At 49.4% G+C, this 20,776-nt stretch overlaps 1 protein-coding gene across 1 annotated transcript in view; it reads right to left on the bottom strand.

Moving 5' to 3' along the window:
* Positions 1-20,776, bottom strand: part of LOC144167932 (uncharacterized) — a 57,976-nt gene that overhangs the window by 15,872 nt on the left and 21,328 nt on the right. The window contains exons 7-13 of the mRNA XM_077697054.1: positions 16,205-16,377; positions 15,574-15,644; positions 15,376-15,492; positions 14,202-14,443; positions 4,676-4,823; positions 3,159-3,289; positions 37-169 (exon numbers count right to left, since the gene is read on the bottom strand). Coding sequence (XP_077553180.1) covers positions 37-169; positions 3,159-3,289; positions 4,676-4,823; positions 14,202-14,443; positions 15,376-15,492; positions 15,574-15,644; positions 16,205-16,377 — 1,015 coding nt within the window. The remainder of the gene's footprint in view (positions 1-36; positions 170-3,158; positions 3,290-4,675; positions 4,824-14,201; positions 14,444-15,375; positions 15,493-15,573; positions 15,645-16,204; positions 16,378-20,776) is intronic.

Here is a 20,776-nt window from a genome sequence, read left to right on the forward strand (position 1 = left end):
TTATTATTAGAGTAAAATCAGCGTGCTCGGACTCACATTTCGAGAAGCCAGTGAGTCCGTAGCTGGTGTCTGCGTCCGTAGTCTTTTGGTAGTCAATTTCTGATGACGACTCGTTGGACGCGCCCATGAAGGACTCGCTTATGGAGATTGGATCAGCACTCTCTTTCACCTGAAATAACAAACATGGACGGTTTTAGCCTAGAGGTATCGCCTAAGAAAGTGCTTGTAAACGCTTGATTTGATGCCAAGCTGCGAGTCCCAATGTGCCATTCAACACTGCCTGTTGATGTATCTGTAAACACACAGCGCATTTACCCTGAGTAAGGAACACGATTCGCGGCTTTAGATACGGCGAGTCACAATGCACAGTTCGGCCGAATAAGGTAGTTAGCAACTGCGCTTTATCTCATCTTTTAAAAGAGATTACACAGTACGGAGAATCGAGCTCCGTATCTTAAGGCAGACAACAGAAAAGGAGTGAGGTAAGTGCCCTGGACACAAACTGGACAGGCGTGTCATACATCTGTACCTTCCTGTTCTCTACAGTATCGCCAGTTGGGAATGAAGCAAGCTTGTTCATGTTAAGAGGTTTTCCTGCTTTAGAAATGTTCAAACAGCAATGGAGTGTTCAAAAGTGGAACATTAAAGGGACCCTGCCACAGTTACCATCGACTGTTGAGGACGTATTTTGGGGTAAAGTCTATTGTCCCAGCAATCTCCTCCCGCAAGAATTATGAAAATCAGTTCACTATCAGCTAAACTACGCGCGATGAGAAATCGCGCATAATCGTTCCCTCTCAACTCGACCACTGACAACGCGACGAAAGCTGCGCGCTCTCTCCCGCAGAGGGGGGGCGGATCGCGGCGTTCTCTTCGGCGGCCTTCGATATATCACAAACCGGGGAGTTTTCCCCTTTTCTCCGCAAAGTGGAGGCGCCTATTTCCGGTCTGCTGCCACAAAGAAGCAGGCAAGGGTGCCCGCTCGCAAGCGCGCACTCGGGCTGGTAGGGCGTTTTTAAATCCATAAACGTGTGTAGTCGAGTGGTCCTGTTGAAAGGTAAGTATTTAGGTCAGCACTCAAACTCCGCGTGCACTCAAAGCACAAAAGGAACGGCAAAACTGTGCCTACAGGTTCAGGCATAGAAGATGTTCGTACACAGCGATGACGACGGCAGAAATGGGAGAAATAAGCCGCGATGTTGACCAGTGACAGCGGATCGGGCAGCTATGGCCTCGGTGACGTCGCTTAGACCATGCCACAGGTGCATAATGAGGAGAACTGAAGAGAGCGCGGTTGGGTTTACCGCGTTTTTCACAGCAATTTGCGCGCTCGCCGCTTCACGTGCACGTGTAATATTTGGCTCAGGTATTCCTGGCAGTCTAATCTAAACGTCGCGCAGGTTTACTTGCACAGCTCAAAGAGTGTTGCAGGGTCCCTTAAACACTTGGTCGCTTCAAGCGCGGGTCCACCTTGTGGGTTCACCTCCATTGCTTGTTTTGATTTTTTTGACATGTGTCTGGACTAAGACACCAATGCCTCTGGCCGCAATGAAACAAGACGACGAGCCTGCATTCGGTTTCTTATTCAATGAAGCCGCCTCTTTAATTATGTAAACTCAAACATGGTGAGGATGGCTAATACAAATTATAACACATTATTATAACGTAGTGACAGATAGCCTAACCCGTTAAAACACAATATTGTTATTTGTTGGCAAGGCAAAGATGAGACGGATATTGGACGATGGTACAGCTTTGTATTTACATGGATGATCTATGTACAGTCGTCAAAACTGTTAACAACAACAAAAACACAAAACAACAAAACACAAAACAACAACAAAACACGCACAGAGTGGCAGCTAACGATAGCTACAGCCGCATCTTTGGCGCCTGGTTATCCGCACTCACGATGCTGCCCTACTGCACTCCACTCGGGTGCTTCAGCGCATGCGCATAGCCTGGCGTAGAAGCCTGAGGGCTATCGTAAGCTGCCGCTCTGTGCATAGGCTGGCACCTCGTTCTTTGTTGTTAACAGTTTTGACGACTGTACAAGCGCTCGCGCTACCACCTCCTCTTCGTCGTCTTCGGTGACGGGTTTTGGCGCTATGGAACATTGACGCCATAGATGTTCCGTGACAATATACTTACTACAAAAATACAACAAGTATTTATAATTTTCTATTGTCAGCTTACCAGCCCTACAACAGTAACCAAAGCAGTAGAAACGAAAGGCGTTTTCTTATAAATCGTATAAAGTAGCGCGAAACTACGTTATCCTATCCTGTAAGGTCAACTTGAAAGACATCCAGCACGCGCAAATTGTTCTAGCGATCTGTGATATACTCAATCTTGCTCTAGTTAAAACTACAGCTCAGTGATCAATATCTTGTAAGGCAGTTTGTAGACGTTTGAAAGCTACAACAGGAAGTGACAAGTATGGGATCTGGTTCTTAGACTTACGCCCCTGAAAACGCACTTGTGAGAATAAAAGAAATGCACTCATAGAATACACTCATTGAGCGGGTATGGAGGAATACCATTATTCATATGTACAAATTCTTTCCCTGTTATTCTCAATCCTTGCTCCACTCGACCCTCCAGAGGAGAAGGTCCTTGAAATCGATTTCCCCATTTGCGGAATCCTCCCCTCCGCCGCGTTGAGGGAGCAAAGGGAGTAGAGGAGTGACTCAGAACACGGCTCTTAGAATTGGCGAGGCGCACATTTTTAGACAACAACTCACAGGCGGTTAAAAACAATCCTAAAGTTCTCTCAGAGAAAAGTTGCTGTAGAAAAGTTGCTGTTTCAAAATCGATTCTCCCGCCGTTCTCTGGAAGGCAGGCAAGGCCATTAGGAATTGTGCTCCCTGCGACGGTGTTCCTCGAGGCTGAGGCGAGCAATTTTTGGCGTTTTCTCGAGTCCGAAACACATCCGATCCAAAACATGGATCCTGAATTCTTCGGCAACTCTGTTGTGTGTACATCTGCGACATACGCGGCTGAACAGCAGCACACGCAAAAATTCACGTTAATTTTAGTCTTTTCGTTCTTTAGGCTGTGTTTCGCGATACGCTGGAGCGGTGCAGCAGTACCACCCAGCCCACCCAACGGAGTGTTCGCTTGGCATCGCCCGATAGCGCCCCCTGTGGCGTGCATACCATGGAGGCGAGTCGCTGGTATCCCGTCGACGCGTAGGAGAAGAGCGGCCGGTGCAATGCGGAGTCCATGTCGGAAAGCTCTTTGATCTTGATGAGCTTGCGCTTCTTCGTCGAAGTCGTTGCACCAGGAGCTGCGCAGTGCCCGGTGGTGGACGAGTTTGCATTCCACTCATACGTCGGAGCCAAAACTTCAGGTGCAATTCTCCGACTCATCACAGTGTTTTTTTTTTTCATAAATGAAAACACTGGAGTTATTCTACGTTAACATAAGCACTTTCGTATAGCAGGGCCGTTGCATGTTCTGGACGTTCCTTCATCAGGGTCCAGAGCCATAGTAATTGTTCCTTTGAAATGTAGGATAGCAACCTTTGACAACGAACTACACAAAAACTATTTAGTGTTATCAAAGATTTTCTAGTGTTCATACCCAAGCGGACTGTTTGCCCCATGCGAAATATCATTTTCCTGCATTGATTTTGCTATCCTCCTGAGGGGTGAGAACTTCGAGCGAGAAATCTGCGAACGTGCAAATGTTAAAATAAATTGTGCCGTTGAACAGTAAAGCGTTGTCTTGATGCCAGTGCAGTACAAAAGGATAATTGGTGTTATCCTAGGAACGGCATTGAACGGCGAGATACTCGTTGGGCATGCAAGAAAACGCCCTCCATGGGGTCATTTCGTCAAATATGCTTTTTGGCAGAGCATGGCATGGCGCTTCTGTGCCAGTGTTATTAAACTTACTTCTCGCGTAAGACCCCGATTACCCAATTAACACATTCAATTACCCGCCCTGAAACATCTGACACAATACACAGCGCGATTACAAAAATTGGACCGTATGCGGTGGATTAGGGGCTAAAGCATTGCTCTGCTGGACTGACGGGCATGGATTCAAACCCCGCCGTGGTGGCATATTTTTCAGATAGAGACGAAAAGCGAAAACGCTCATTTGTGGCGATTTCGACGCACGCTGAAGATACCCCGGTGGTAACAATTCGTCCCTATCTTTTCACTAGGGCACGCCTCATAGCACAGCTGTAGTTTCGATGCGTTAACCGCCCGGGCCTACATTAGTAAGTTCATTTGCAAATATTCTGACTCAATTTTCAAGGAATTGGTCACAATATTTCAGCGACTAAAGAGAGAACAGCACGTGATTTGTTTGTTTTGAAGACAATCATAAGGAATGGCTGCCGTTCTCATTGCTGAGGGAGGCTCATGAGAAGACTAATCATGACATCGCTCTTCAAGAAGAACAATTGCTGTGTCACTACAGTCGACACGTGTGCAACCTATTTCTCGGAAGAAAATTGGTATTAAAATTGGTGTAGCCTGTCTGCAGCCGCCGTAACTTATCAGGAGTGGAATTCTGTGACGGGATAAGCTCTTCACCCTAGGCCTGGACCTGCAGACGCGACGCGTATACCATTCATACTACTGTGACTAAACCAGAGTCTTTCACAGGCTTTGTGTTTCGCGGCCAACTCCAGAATGAAGCGATTATGGGGCTAACGTACAGATTTTGGATGTGCTGCGCACGGACACGCTGCTGGTTGTGTCCGGCGGTGGCGCCTTCTGCATCAGCTCGTACACGGCCGGGACGTTGCATAGACTGGTGCTTTCGCGCAGATGGCTCCAGTTGAAGTCGTCGAAAAAAGAGTGCGTCTGAAGCAAGATATGGCATCCGTGTAACTACATTGTGCGCACTGAACTTTCAAAGCCCAACTAGCCAATGGATATCATATCACCGTCCAGTAAGGGGGCGAAGGATACTTTGAGGATGGCCGCCTCCTCTGGCTGTGAACGTTCTTCCACACCGAACCCTCCGGATATGAACAGTGGCGCGAGTTACACCTCACGCCATCACGTCAGATCAATTTTCACATCTTTTGGCTGTCTGTGCATGTGCGTGTTTCTGTGTCGGTCCGCGCGCGTGCGTCCGTGTGCGCGTGCGATCGCATGTGTTGTCCGTTTGCCTGTCAGTCTGGGTGCGCACGCGCTCCCGTGCGTGTGCATGCCCGCACGCGTGCCCTTATATGTGCGTGCCCTTGCGTGTGTGTGGGTGGGTGTAAGTGAACATTTACAAGTCAACAACAACGACAGGAATAGAAGACAGCCGTTTTATTTGCTGCGCTGCGATGCGCGTGTAGAGACCCGCTGCTTGGTGCGTAGCATAGACTTTTGAGTTTTCATAAGAGCATCTCAAAATATACTTCATGGACCCTACGCATTTTGAGTACTTTTATAGAAGCTCGGAGCACTGAACCTCGCAAATAAGCTAGAAAGAACGAGTTACACATGATCATCTTACCGGTGCTCCGAAGGAAGTTGTTCTCTCTCTACTCGTGTGTTGCAAAAGTTTTGCGAGACACAGTTTTAGATTATTCAGAATTGTCTGAGGCTGGCAAAATAACCAAAAAACTAGAAACACGCTTTTTAATGCACTAAAGCATCAAAGCGGGCCATTTCTAGCACAGGTACTACTGCCCTCCGCAAGCGGGCGACCGTGGCGGGTACGTAGTGTTGCGTCTTGTAGCGACCGCAGTCTGCTGGTAGCGGGGCCGGTCGCCGTCGCTCCGTCGAGCCAGGACTAGGGGAGAGCTTAGAGCAAACTCAACGGGTTTATTTACATTTTTACAGTGAGTTGTCGAGATGAAGACAGAAGACAGATCCTGGCGGGCCGCAGCACGCCGTTTTTGTTAACCCCCGATCCCTAGTTCCCTAGGTTAGGGATCCGCATACAAAACAATGCGGACCAATGGTGATGTGTACGTTCCTCGCTGTGAAGCACCGCCCTCGGGTAGGGACACGCCTTTCAGGTATGTCGGCAGATGCACAGCACACGCACACACACACACCCTTGCCACTCGTCAGGAGCATGTAGTAGAGGGGAAGAACGGAAGACGCGCGAGCGCCTCGTATCTTTTTGGTGTCCGCCGCGCGCTGCGTTCCCACGGTGGGGTTCTCACACGTACTTCCCAGGGAGCTAACAAGGTTCGTGGAATCACTCCGCGAAGGGTTAATGGCTTGACCATTGCCACTGCCTTCTTCGCTGTGCTGCCGCCGCCACTGGGTCCCATTGTCCGGTCGTCGCCGTCTGGGCTTTCACGCGCACACGCGTTCAGTTGCTTAGGCCGGGGGACGAGCGGCGGCTCCTTAATCCCTTTTGGGCAACAACCCTCAACACCGCTCAAAAGCCGCTGTCAATCAGTGGCCGCCGCCGCGTTGTCGGCCTCCTTTCGTTTCCGTCGACAAGCGGTGGGGAGGTCGACCGGCGGGTGACTGACCCGCGCAAACATGGCGCCAGTGAGTCATAACAGCTCCTCCGCCGACGGGAAGATCTCGGACGTCGTGTAGTATCAGCTGCTCGATGGGAGAGATCACAGTAGCAGCATTCTTCCAGCACCATTGAAACCACAAAGACCAACCTCCCCGAACCAGCAAGCGCCGGCAATGAGTTTTCGGCAACCAGGCTGCTCTTTCAAAGGTTCTACAATGCACCTCCGCTTTTTTTTACATATGGCAACCACACTAATACTCTTGCTCACAGCTAAAAACTTAGACTGAATTACTTAAAACACTACTCAAAATCACTACAGAAAAACGTTCCTCAACTGAAAACAAAAGAAAGCAAAAGCGAAAAAGCTAAAAGGCTCTGCTTAATGTGTCAACATTGGCGTTGGCGGAACCCTTCTTATACTTCACAGTGAAGTTAAGCTCCTGAAGCGCAAGGCTCCAGCGTAGTAGTCGCGGATTCTTTCCCGACATTTGCGACAGCCACGTCAGTGGGCAGTGGTCAGTGACGAAGACAAAAGAAGTTCCATAGAGGCAGCAGGCCAATTTTTGGGTGGCCCACACAATGCAGGTACGTTCTTTTTCTGACGCACTGTAGGCCTCCTCGCGAACCGAGAGTTTCCTGCTGGCGTACAGCACAGGGTTCTCGTTCCCGTTCTCATCCTCCTGGCAGAGTACTACTCCTAAGCCTCTGTTGCGGGCATCGCATTGCACAGTAAACGGACGATCATAGTTCGGTGCATGCCGTACGGGCGAGCTAACAAGAGCCGTTTTGAGGCCTTGGAAAGCACCCTCCATTTCTGGTTGCGGGAATTCGCTAACCGCCTCTACTTTCAACTCGCCAGGTCGCCTCCTGCCCTGCCTTACCACGTGCCCTAGGTACCGTACTTCGGCGCGAGCTAGCTGGCAGTTAGCCGGCTTCGCTGTCAGTCCAGCGTGTGTCAAACGTCTAAGGACATCGCTAAGATGGTACAGGTGGTCTTCCCATCTATTGTAGTACATAGCAAGGTCGACTAAGTAGGGAACAGCGTATTCTTCAGCCCCCTGCAGAACTCGGTTCATCAGCCTTATCCCGCACTTCTCCAGGAAGCCCGCAGTCAGAACGCTGCTGAACACTGAACCCTGGTAGCACTGTACCTCCTTGGGTAAGGCCACTCTAGAAAAAATAGACAGTAGTGCGTTGACTACTTCTACCGAGCTCTGCTCCTTCATTGGGATCGCCTCTGGAAATTTGGCTGGTGGACAAACAGCGGTAAGCAAATACCGGTAGCCTGATTTTGTCGCTGGGAGTGGTCCCACAACGTCTATTACCAGCCGGCGAGAAGGCTCCGAAATGAGCTGAACGAGCTCAAATGACGCTTTTCCCTTCTCGTGCGGTTTTCCCACTCTCTCACAGGTGTCACACGCTCTTGCGTGGTTCTCAACTTCTTTGAAGCATCCTGGCCAATAAAACTCCGTTAGGAGCCTATCTTTGGTCTTCCGAGCTCCTGAATGCCCCGAACAACCAACTCCGTGACAGAGATCAACAATGTCATGCCGATACTCAGCTGGAACTACAATCAGGTCAAACTTGCGACCTTTTTCATCCCGGTAGTGGCGGTACAAGATGCCATTTTTGACTGGAAAACTGACATTCTTCCTCGCCACCCCTTCTCTGACTGTGTTCCAAACGTCCTTAAGGTTGGGATCGCTTTTCTGCGGCTCGATGAGCTCATCTCTCGTCACTTTCTCCCGTACATTGCCTAGTGATTTCGATACTGGCAACACGAGCAGCCCCTCTTCCGATTCCCCTTCAGCTATATCAGCGCTGGTCTCCTCCTCTGACCCCTCTCTCTCTTTTTCCGTAGGCGGTGGGATAGTAGACTCCGCTGTGCTGACTCCAGCTGGTGTTGCTGTACTTCCTGTGGAACTCGGTTCTTTCCGCTCTAGTTCGGCTGCTAGCGTGCGTGCTTTAGCTCTAGTCAAGGTTTGGACTGTTCCCTCCTGAAAACTTCTCCCTTGCTCTCCAAGCAGATGGTCGGTCTGATTCGAGAACAAGTAGGAGTACTGCGAGGGCAGCTTGTCTGACACCGCCGCTTCTGTCTCTACTTCTCCGAACGGCCCAGTAATGACTACTCGAGCTACCGGGAGACAAATGCTTCCCTCTTGCAAAACCGGTTTAATCCATGCGCACTTGCCGTTGTAATCTGCTTGTGCCACATAGTCCGGGTGCACCAGATCAATGGTTGCCCCACTGTCTCGTAATACGCGGCATGGCTTTCCGTTCACTGTTAGGGTAAAAAGGTAAGGACTAAGTAGCTCCTCGCTAGTAGCAGAGTCACAAGTGTACGAAAGGGCTGGCCTGGGCCTACGACAGCCTATGGCAATATGACCGACCTCCTTGCATTTGTAGCAGGTAGGTGGTTGCCGCGCGTCAAAAGGACTCTTTTTGGACGAAGTCTCCGAAGCCTTTCCCTCCTGTTTGTTTTGTGATCCTTGACTACTTGCAGCGAAGTCCGCCTTTTTCTGTGCCGTCGTACCTGCGCCAGCCCCTTCCCTCGCTGTCCAAGGTTTTCCTTTATCTCCCGCTTTTGCGGGAGGAACCTCGTCCCTTTCTCCCCGGCGTGACGCGTACTCATCAGCCAAGTCAGCAGCTGCCTGCACTGTTACTACTCCGGCCCTATCTTGGATCCAGAGCTTCATTGGCTCGGAAAGCTTAGAAAAAAACTGTTCCAGAGCCACTACCTCAAGAGCCTTTTCGAAGTTCCCAAAAGCGCTGGCTCCCTTCATCCATTCTACCAAGTTTACCTTTAACTCGTAGGCAAACTCAGAATACGTGCTGCCCTGCTTCTTTGTCAGATTGCGAAACCGCTGCCGGAACGCATCTGACGAAAGTCGGAACCTCTTTAGAAGGCTATCCTTCACTTTGTCGTAATTGTCCGCATCCTCCACCGGAAGCCGCGCGATCACATCCGCTGCTTCACATGGCAGCAAACTTAACAAATTGCGAGCCCATGTGCTACGGCCAAGCTTCGCTTTTTCACAGGTTCTCTCGAAGTTCACAAGAAAGAGGCCCACATCTTGCCCTACTTTGAAGGGTTGCATTAGCTTAGATAAATCACAAAGATTTTGTCTTCCTGCTACCTCTACTCCTTGAACCTCAGCCATCTTCCTCACTTCCACTTCCAGGAGCAGCTGTTCTACTTCCAGTTCTTTTTGCTTTAGCTGGCACTCCTGTTGCTTTAGCTGGCACTGCTGTTGCTCCCGCTTTTGCTCGCGCTCCTGTTCCTGTTGCTTTTGAATCTCATTCCACGTTTCTGTAATATCTTCACTGGTGAGATTGAAGCCCTCGATAGCGCGAACAATTTCGTCCTTCTTCATCCCCGAATCTACTTCTGCTCCTAGCTCCTCCCCCAGAATCAGCAGCTGATTCTTCAACAAACGCTGCCAATCCATGACAGAGAACTAGTGTGGTGCGGCTCACTCTCTACCCAGAAGTTCCGGAAAAAAAAGCCTCTACCAGCGAAAAGATTGCACTTCTATCTTATCAGCCTGGCAACCAAAAATCCAAAGCCAGCACTCACCAGTTCACAGCTGTCAGTCTCCATGATCTCGGCGTGTTGTTCATTCTCCGACGTCCAGGCTCAGATCCAACCGCTTGCCATCCAGTTGTTGCGTCTTGTAGCGACCGCAGTCTGCTGGTAGCGGGGCCGGTCGCCGTCGCTCCGTCGAGCCAGGACTAGGGGAGAGCTTAGAGCAAACTCAACGGGTTTATTTACATTTTTACAGTGAGTTGTCGAGATGAAGACAGAAGTCAGATCCTGGCGGGCCGCAGCACGCCCTTTTTGTTGACCCCCGATCCCTAGTTCCCTAGGTTAGAGATCCGCATACAAAACAATGCGGACCAATGGTGATGTGTACGTTCCTCGCTGTGAAGCACCGCCCTCGGGTAGGGACACGCCTTTCAGGTATGTCGGCAGATGCACAGCACACGCACACACACACACCCTTGCCACTCGTCAGGAGCATGTAGTAGAGGGGAAGAACGGAAGACGCGCGAGCGCCTCGTATCTTTTTGGTGTCCGCCGCGCGCTGCGTTCCCACGGTGGGGTTCTCACACGTACTTCCCAGGGAGCTAACAAGGTTCGTGGAATCACTCCGCGAAGGGTTAATGGCTTGACCATTGCCACTGCCTTCTTCGCTGTGCTGCCGCCGCCACTGGGTCCCATTGTCCGGTCGTCGCCGTCTGGGCTTTCACGCGCACACGCGTTCAGTTGCTTAGGCCGGGGGACGAGCGGCGGCTCCTTAATCCCTTTTGGGCAACAACCCTCAACACCGCTCAAAAGCCGCTGTCAATCAGTGGCCGCCGCCGCGTTGTCGGCCTCCTTTCGTTTCCGTCGACAAGCGGTGGGGAGGTCGACCGGCGGGTGACTGACCCGCGCAAACATGGCGCCAGTGAGTCATAACAGTAGCAACTCCGCAAGTCCCTAAGCTGACGTTAGAGCCACGGGGCGCCACTCAAACATCTCCCCGCCTATAGCAATTGCGGAAAGTGTCTTGGTAGAGTCAGTGTAGGACAATGCATTTTAATGTGAGCGCATACAAGGGAGCATGTAGATTTGCGAAAACGTTTTGATTGCGATTTTGAATGGGAAAAGTGCTGCAGTTATTACTTTCCATAATTCATAGAATTATGTTACTATTAGTAAACGTCACTAAATGGATGGTATAGACTAGTAACTATTGGCGGTGAGCGCGAACACAGGCGGCGCTGCGGAACGCGCCTCCGTGACGTCAGCTTAGGGATTTTCGCATTTGTCGTCTGCTTCACTCAGGATCGCTCTCCCTGCTGTTTCTTTGCGCTCGGTCAACGTCTGATGCTTGTCCGCAGCAGAATTGGCGTGTGGGTAACTTTTTATCATAATAATAGGCTTAAAATCGCATACACTAGCTCATGGTGTCAATTAAAGTATAGCTTTGGATACCGCTACCGGAGAAACATTGCCGGCGCCCCCCGATTCCTTGGGAAGCCGGTCCTGTGCGGAGCGCGAAGAGTCGGAGCTAGGCGTCAGCTTCTCATGCAAGCATTCGAACAAAAGGAACAGTCAGCTGCTAATAACCGACAACAGCGAAAATGGAAGACCAAAACAAATTCTAGGCCTTCAGGGCTGTCGGCTTTGGCAGAAGACATCACGATTTCCGGTAATCATATGTAAGGTAAGACAGTTTTTGCAACCTTGCCGAACGCTCGAACGCGTTTTGTCACATCAGTTTACGTTGTCAAGGCAGGAAAGTTTGCCGACATGCAGTATAGACTGCAAAAACTGTCGGTTGAGTTCCAAATAACCCAGTGTGTATATACGCGCGTGCTGATTCTATACCAGGCATCTAACCAGTATGGAGGTTTATTGAGCAAAACGAGTCACGTCTTCGTTAATTTATAGTAACACATATATGTTTGTTAAGACCTGGAGGGATATTTCGGAACATTTTGCACAGCCGTATCTTCCCGATATTCGGATATGCGTGATAGGTAAACTGCACTCAAGAGGAGAAGGAGGAGTAAGGAGGGGAGGGGAAAACTTTGTTTAACAATTAAATCGATCTGGTTAGTTGGCCGGGTCCTCAGTCCAGGACAAGAGAGTAAAAGTAATTGTCTTCAAAATATAGAACGCCATCCCGAGTAGAATAGGATTTGTTCTTCGCGCCTGGAAGGGTTGAAAAGCAATAAAGAGCTACTTGGAATTCTTCTTCGGTTTCGAGTCTTGTAATATATGCAGGTATACTATTTATTACGTTAGTTAGCGAGTATATCATGCCTTTAACACCGTAATCATGTCATCATTGTTCGAGTTGAGTGTCAGTTCGTTATGATAACAATATAATTACGACAGAAATTCGGAGCACAAAAGCCGCCTTCGAGTACTGTGGACCACGTTGTTTAGGACGCAATCGCGGTGGCGTAGCACGAACCTTGTCATTGTATTTGCACGTGAATAAACAAAGCACGCTGCGGATATGCACCTTCTTGCACGCAGCCGTAATGGAAGGCAATTTGTGAAGAAGGGAATGTATGCCATACAAAATGAAGGAAATATCCACACGACCTTTGTGAGGCTCCCAAACATCCCGAAACCTCCTAATAACAAGTTGGTGACGGCGCCGGAAAATAAATGCGTTGGGCAGAAAAAAAAGCAAGAAACATTAATCCGATACAAGATAACAACGAAAGAAACAGAAGAAAGCCGCTTTATTTCCTGCTGTGCGATGAGCGTGTAGAGGCCGCTGCTTGGTACGTAGTATTAGACTGTTGAGTCTTCATAGGAGCATCTCAAAAATACTGCAGGGAAGCCCACGCATTTTGAATACTTATCGAGAAGCTCTGATCGCTGATCCTCGCGAATAAACAAGAAAGGACGAGTTACACACGATCTTCTGACCGATACTCTGAAGAAAGTTGTTCTCTATCTCTTCGTGTGTTTCAAACTTGTGGGGGATACAGCTTCAAATTATTCAGATGCGTCAGAAGCTGGCAAAATAACTGAGTCGCTAGAAATACGCTTTTTAACGCACTACAGCCGCTACAGCAACGAAGCGGGCGGTTTCTAGCCCAGGCACTGTTGCCCCTCACATGCGGAGTGTAGCAGACGACAGCGGCGCGAATCCCTGAGGCGACGTCAGAGCCAGGGGGCGCCACTCAAAGATCTCACCGCCAATAGCATTAGGATAGTGGCAGTACCTACGTACCTTTCCGGGGTAATAAAGTTCGTAAGGAGTCGGTAAACACGGCTCATTACAACCTTTTTACTAGAAGTTTTGTTAAGAGTGCATACTGGTAAGCATTTTGAAATACGGGGGAAAGTCAATAACGCGCCTGCGGATGTTCAAACAGCGCGGTGCAGACGTTCACCACGAGGTCAAACTGTCGTCATGGCTTGGACCAAATAAAACTTGCCAACGTGCGTTTCTTCGTGAAATACTTTTATTGTGTGTTTGGTTTGCTACACCCATAACAGGTTCGCTTTGAGGGTGGCTCCCAATGTTGTTGCCTTGAAAATTAGCAATACGAAAGATTTCCTGATTGCAAATTTTGAGAACAGTTCCTCACAGTAAGTGTTCGTTCCACAACCTCCCTGAAAATATACCAATAATCACAGGATACACAACCTGGCCAGATTACATATTTGTTGTTCAGATAGCGGGTATATGTTGCTTTAATACTCGCGGAGGTTTTGGCACTGATGGACGGATGATATGTGGCCCTCCAATACGCACAGAAAATTTGCAACACCGCGTGTTTTTCGTGCGAAAACTACATTTAGCATGTTCGAAAAAGCGGGTCGGATGTGCATATCGCATGTTGGAGAAGTTTAGTTAGCCGTTGCTGTTCAACCTACCAAGGAATAAAATACACACGACGTCGTTTTTTTTGTATTGCGCACTCAGTGCAGAAATACTCAAGACCGGAAACATTCAAGACGCGCAAGGTATCGCTGCTCAGGAGTAACAGGACGTAATGGCAAAGAATAAGTATCTTCTCCTTTCCTTTCGCCTGGGTCCTCCAGGGCTCATGGCCACAGCAGATCTACACTGGACTGGTTGATATCATCTAGATTTGAAACAACAGCTGACAATTATTAGATGTAGGCAACAACCAGCAAACGCCGGAGGAACGTAATGATCCGCGAGAAAGACGCGGGAATTCAAAGCGAATCTTCCACCAGCACGAACACACTGCTGCAGACTTGTGGGGCGACGTGCAATCCATACCTTGAGGTCTCGGTACTGCTTGGAGCCGAGGCGCTCGACGGGGTTCTTCTTGAGCAGCAGGTAGACCATGTCCTTGGCGGCCATGCTGGCCGAGTGCGGGTGCGCAGCCACCTTGGGCCACTTGAGCGGCGACGCGATGATGCGGTCGCGCAGGACCTTCTTGGTCTTGCCCCGGAACGGCACCCGGCCCGTCATCAGCTTGTAGAACACCACGCCCGTCGACCACCAGTCGCACGCGCGGCCTGCATGCACACGAATTCCTTCTACGAATTCTCTTGATGATAACGACCATCTGACGTTACTTCTGGGTCGATCACAGTGCTCAGGGTAGAGAGTTTCGAGGCGGCTGATGCGGCGGCAAGCGATTCTGTGGTATAACGCAGTGGATGCAACGTGACATGTCACCTCGAAAATATTGCGGCGTCGTGCTATGTGTTCACAACGCAACGAAATGACCAATAACTGAGTCCGATAAACATAAACTCATTCGCCAAGTCTGTCCTACACGAAGCTTGTACGCCGAACCGGAGGCTCAATGAACGCCATCAGGAACTGAAGCGCTGGGTTTTGCCGTCAACTTATTCCAATTTTTTTTATTACACAGCAATAAATGCGCAATGAGCATTTTCCGCAACCTTCGATGCACGAATTAGAATCGGAATCAATATATAGAGCCGCAACAAAGAATTGCATTGTTATTCTGGAGGAGGTTGCAAAGTCAGATTCCATCGATCGGTGCTTCCTTTGCCGGTTGTACCGGAGATTCTTAAAAAATACACCGATATAAATGTGATTACAAACCAAGCAAAACTGCGTAATGGTTCACACAACAAAGGGAGCAGTTCAACGCTGCAGTGAATGGTGTAAAAAATGACAGGAACATGAAAGGACCAAAGCTCTCTAGATGTAGACTCCGATAAGAACTTTTCATAGCCGTGTGCTTTGTACACGCACTTCAGATCGACAGTCCTCTCCTTTACGACAGGTTGTGTGTGCTCAGTTAATAACTACGGCCAGTGCACTGAAAATTCGTTTGTTCCTTTTTTCGTCTTTCTCGACAAGCACAATTCAGAACAACTGTCGATGCCTCCGAAAGCCTTCTCGCGAAAAATCTATGAAACTTGAGTGGCCTAAGTGCCGGCAGATACGGTGAAAAAGCGTGTGGGCAGTTTACCGTAGGGCCTCCGCTTGAGAATTTCAGGAGCCATATAGGGGACTGTCCCAGCGGTTTCTTCGTCCCTGAACTCGAACGCCGTTCGCCGGAAGTAGCAGCGCATGGCACGCTTCGTAACTGCGAGGGAGGCAATGGTCACCGCGCATCACTGGGTTGTTGCGCATGAGGCGCTTCCTGTCAACGCCACTGTATACTCACAGTGTCCGAGGCAAACTTTACTCGTGTCGAAATCTATAAGCTTGACCCTCCCGCCGGGAACCATCAGCATACTGAAAGAGAGAGAGAGAGAGAGAGAGAGAGAGAGAGAGAGAGAGAGAGAGACCTTTTATCGAAGTAGGATGACTCCAGGTTAAGGGGCGACGATGGCAGTGCAAGATGGGTGTGCCTGCGGCCTGGGACATATTGAATGTCTATTTTTCCACAGTGAGACAGGTGGGCCCTTTGAATAGGCGGTAGAGGCCGTATGGGGTGAACGGAGCAGCCTAACGGCTCTAAACGTCTTACGCTACACCTCTTTCTGTGGAGTGGTGCGGAATAAGAGTCACTGACACGTTCAGGGTTCCAATCAAAGTACGGCTGTAGGGGTGGAAGGAGTTGGGGTTTGTAAGGAGGTTGAAGGTTCTGTAGGGCAAGCATTTAGGACAGAACTCAAGTAGGTGGTGATGATATGGGGGTGTGGAGGATTCGCAGATGGGACACATGCAAGTGGCGCGAATAGAGTGTGTACCATTTTTCGGGTAAGGTAGCGTTGGCAAAGCGTTCGTCAAAACGCGCGGTCGGATATCCAAGAAGGCACTCGCGGGAACATCGAAGAAGGAGCGGCACTCACTTGGAGACCTTGATGTCCCGGTGGAGGAAGCCCTTGAGGTGCATGTGCTCGACGGCGAGGATGAGCTGTGCCATGACGATGCGCACCTGGTCGATGGGCAGGAACAGGGCGCGCTCCACCACGCGCATCAGGTCTACCCCGCGGACGTATTCCATTACCGTGACGTACGCGTCCTGTAGTTGATCAGGTAATAATGAAATAAAGATAACACAATGGCAGTGCGTTTACGTTAGCATTCATTTGATACAATAAAACATAACAAAAGGCCCAACTACAGACCGCCTGGTCAGGTTGCTTGATGGTGGCCTAGGTCAGCAACCGCCATTCGCCAAAACAAGATTCTGACGTCCTGGAGGGAGCACCACCAAGTAGCCAGGGAGCGACCTCCACTTCATGTTTTTGTAACTATCTCAATACTTATCATTGTTATCGCGACAAAGTGATATTTAGAAAAAAATCAAACTTGTATTTTGTTCATATTTGTATATTGTCAACCATAGAGTTTCATACAATAATAACTAGAGAGGAATTTGGCGCTGCGATCGCACGCCTCAATGGGCGTGATGGGTAGTTCTGGATTCGGATTGGCGCTCGATGGCTTGTGGAAGTTACTACGGATTGCAGGCAGTTTCGTTTTCGGTTTGGATTTACATGAACGCATTTGCCTACGCGGGCTGTTGGAAGAAGCTATCAAAAATACTCTTCTCCTTGAACTGCATGCCGCGCGTGCACTGACGCCGCCCTGAGTGGAATGTATTTTTATAATCAGAGTTGCGAATTGGGTGGGTTATCAATTCATTGCCGCACAGCGAGCACGGAAACACAAATGACGGCACTCTGTGCGGCGAAGTTGTCTGCGAATTAGGAGTTGCGGCGCTGCTCATTCGGCAGAGCAATGTATTGTCATAGCTGACGACGGTTGCGAATCGCTTTGAACAGCCACACCTTTCGTGCGAACGCCGGCTCCTACGGCGTAGAACAGCAGCACCGGCGGCTGATAGGAACGCAGATTGATGAATGTCACTAATTCAGGCAAGAATAACTTCTCCAAAGGTAATTGGTTTCTTTTTTTATGAGCACAAACGTTTCTCTTCCTATTGCAAACCACCATCGCCGAAACGTTTACAAATAGTTTTTTAAAAAGTTGGCGTCCTGCTGTAGTTCGCGGCAAATGGCAAACCTGCTCCACAACCTCCTCGACTCCGTGTCTGCTTTTTATTTAAACGCGCCGTTTTATTTCGTACAAAACCAGTTCTTGGTCACTAACGTTCTTGTTCATCATGTTATTTACAAACAGAGAACCGGGCAATAAGAGTTTTTTGTCATAAAACACAATTTGCGTAGCCATAGGCCCGTTTTGATCCTACGCAATCTGGTTCCAGAACTACCCATCATTCCCATTGAAGCGTAAGCGCCGCTGCCATGTTCGCGTTGACACTAGCGCCAGTTTCCCCTCTAGTTATTTGTATGGAACTCTATGTTGTCAACAGGGCCATGACCCATTTAACGGTGAAATATCTTCGGGCACACCATGTAGCACTTTTTCCCGCGCGTCTCGATTTTCCGAATGCCTCGATTCTGCCTTATGTACCACCGGGGCCGCCGTTCAAGGGCGTTGCAAGCAGACTTTACACATTATTATACCTGGACTTTCACAAATACTTCATCACACACGAACCTGGGAACACGATTTGGACGACGTGGTGCCTGCTCCCCCTTCCTGAAGTCTTTCCAAATGCAGGTTCCTGTCGATACCTCAAGAGCGGAGGGTTTACTCATCCAGCAATTACGATAGCCGTCAAAATAGTTCCATCGAACTAGACCTAGCACAGGCGTCCGGCTGCGCCAGAGCACCGCAGAAACCCTTGACGTTGAAATGTTATTAGTTGTGTAGTAATGCATCCACTTTTCCACTACAACTGCCAGGTCGTTTCCCATCATCTACTCCACCAGCCTATCCACGCCCACTGCAGGGCAAGTGCCTCTCCCAATAATCTCCAATGATCCCGGTCCTGTGCTTCCTGCGACCAGTTGATCCCCGCAACCTTCTTGCTCTCATCTGCTTATCTAACGTTCTGTCACCCCCTGCAACACTTGCCTTCTCGAGGGATCCACTCTGTTACCCTTAATGACCAACGGTTATCTTGCCTTCGCATTACATGCACTGCCTATTTCCATTTCTTCTTCTTAATTTCTACTAATATCCCATCATCAGTGTCGCCTTTACTACCATCGCTATCGAACTCCAGGACAAATCTTCGCACATTCTCTTTATCTCGAACCTGGCCAAGCTGGTGCCAGGAGGAGCAATATATATACTTTATTGCAGTATGCAATTTGGGTGCGAGTAGGGACCTTCGGCAGCAAGTTCCACTAAGGTTTTCTGGACCCCGATGTCAGAGCGGCCCAACTCCGCCTCCCATTGATCAAAAGTGATAAAATGTAGCGCAGAAGAAACACACGGGACAGAAAGAACGAGCGCTCGTCCTTACAAACACACGAGACAGAGAGAACGAGCACTCGTCCGTGTGTATTCTTTCTGTCGTGTGTGTTTTTGCTGCACTACATTTGATCACTATGAACTAGCAACTAGCCCAGTCTACAGCTTTACTTAATTGATCAACAGAGGGGATTAGGGGTAAGGGGTTTCAAGCACACGCCCACATAGCGTGGCAGATAGTGTCGACATCTCCGCAATGGGGGCACAGGGGTGATGGGTACTGATCGGGGTATATGCGATAAAGGTGTGCGCAGCACAGGAGGGTAATAGTTTGAAGAAGCTGCCACAAGCGTTCTTCTTTTGTAGAAAATAAGTAGTGGGCTGGGGGGGTATTTCTGGCGGAGGCAGCGGTGGTACGAGGTGATAGCCACGTACGTAATAAGGCTATTTTAGGTGGATTGCGCTCCGTGGTTAAGGGTAAGAGAAGGCCCTGATCGGGCCGTAAGACCCCGAGCTGCTGTATCGGCCGCCTCTTTACCACCTTAGCCGGATTGCGCTGGTGTCCACACGAGCTCCACAGGCGTTTTGGGGGAATGGCGCAGAAGAATTTTCAGAGCTTTCGCTGATATGCGCCCTCGGCCAAAGTTCCGTGTAGCAGATTGAGAATCGGACAAGATGACGTTTGGTGTAGAGCTCTCAGAAAGTGGTAGCGCTGTTGTCGCCTCTTCCAACTCAGTAGGTAGGTGGGTGCGGATGGTGAGAGATATGAGTGGGGGTAGTTAGGACTGTTGATGACCGCCAAGGCATAGGCTGTGTGATTTCTGCAGCTAGCGGCATCCACATAGTGGGTTGTCGATTTGATCGGGTATTTTTGTCCCAGGTAACGAGCGCGTTGTTCCTTTAGAGCGACGAGGCTTGTGGAGTGCATGTTGCCCGGTAGCGGCCGGGTTAGGATATTGTCTCGAATGCTAGGGGGAATCGGGTGAGCACAATTAGTGAAAATGGGGATGCGGATGTGTAATCGGCGGAGAATTGTTAGTCCCGCAGGGAATGATGCTAAACGGGAGTATAGATTCATTAGATGAGCCTCAATAAGTTCCTCAGCAGTATTGTTGTGGATGCCAAGTTCTAGTTTGGCAGTGTGAGTGCTACGAGGTACCTGCAGGGCGACTGGGTAAACTTTACGCAACAGGCGGTTTCTTTTTCCAGTTCTGCACTGCTGTTATTGAGATGCGGGAGAGAGAAGGTGAGGCAACTGAAAATGAAAGCTCGAATGAATCGTAGGCGTTCTGTCTCCTTGAGGCCCTGATGCCACGGAGCTATGCATCGGTGAAGGCTAATGGTTTGAGAGATTTGGGTGTTTTGTTAAGACAGAAAAGTATTGAAAGTTCGCGCGACTTGTTGTATTGGGAGCCCTAGTACCTTTATCCGTGGTACCGTAGGAATTTTGCTCTGGCCGAAAGTTATAGTGATGGTAGGAGGTCTTGGGGGTTTACGAGAGGTGGGGGAAGAATAAGTAGCTCGGATTTAGCTGTAGAACAATTGAGCCAAGCTTGAGTCGCGGCAGCGAGGACCATGTCTGCACCGGTTTGAAATGTTTCTTCAATCTGGACATCGCTTCCTATAGCCGTCCAAAGGATAATGTCGTCCCCGTACAAACTGTGTCGAAGGTACGGTATTTACGGTATTTGAGAAAGCTACTGTGAGAGTTGGAAAAGGGCTGCGTTGAAGAGCAAGTGTGACAAGACCCCTCTTTGAGGGGTTCTTATGAATGACATTTTTATTAGTGCGGAGGCGACATCTCCCAGGTGAAGCTCTGCGTTATGGTTGGTTTAAAAGGAACGGATGTATTTATACGTCTGGTGGTGCCAGACGTAACAATCACAGCCAGCCAAAGCCTGAGACGTCTTTTTTAATTATCAGGCACGGACTCTTCTTCCCGGAGCTTCCCCTCCCTTTGTGCAGACGACTAGAGCAGCTTTAGAAAACTTCACAAAATTCAAATGATAGGCCCTCAGCAGACAGCATGGTGCTGGTGCTCAGTGAGAGCACCTAGCTGACGTGGAGACGCTGCTCTTGCGTGGAAGTATTGGGCAGAAGTGGTTCGGCTGCTAACTGAGGAGATGACTATG

The sequence above is a fragment of the Haemaphysalis longicornis genome, unplaced genomic scaffold, assembly GCF_048455015.1.
Source record: "Haemaphysalis longicornis isolate Haplotype H1 unplaced genomic scaffold, Haemaphysalis longicornis Haplotype H1 scaffold_2, whole genome shotgun sequence".
NCBI lineage: Eukaryota > Metazoa > Arthropoda > Arachnida > Ixodida > Ixodidae > Haemaphysalis > Haemaphysalis longicornis.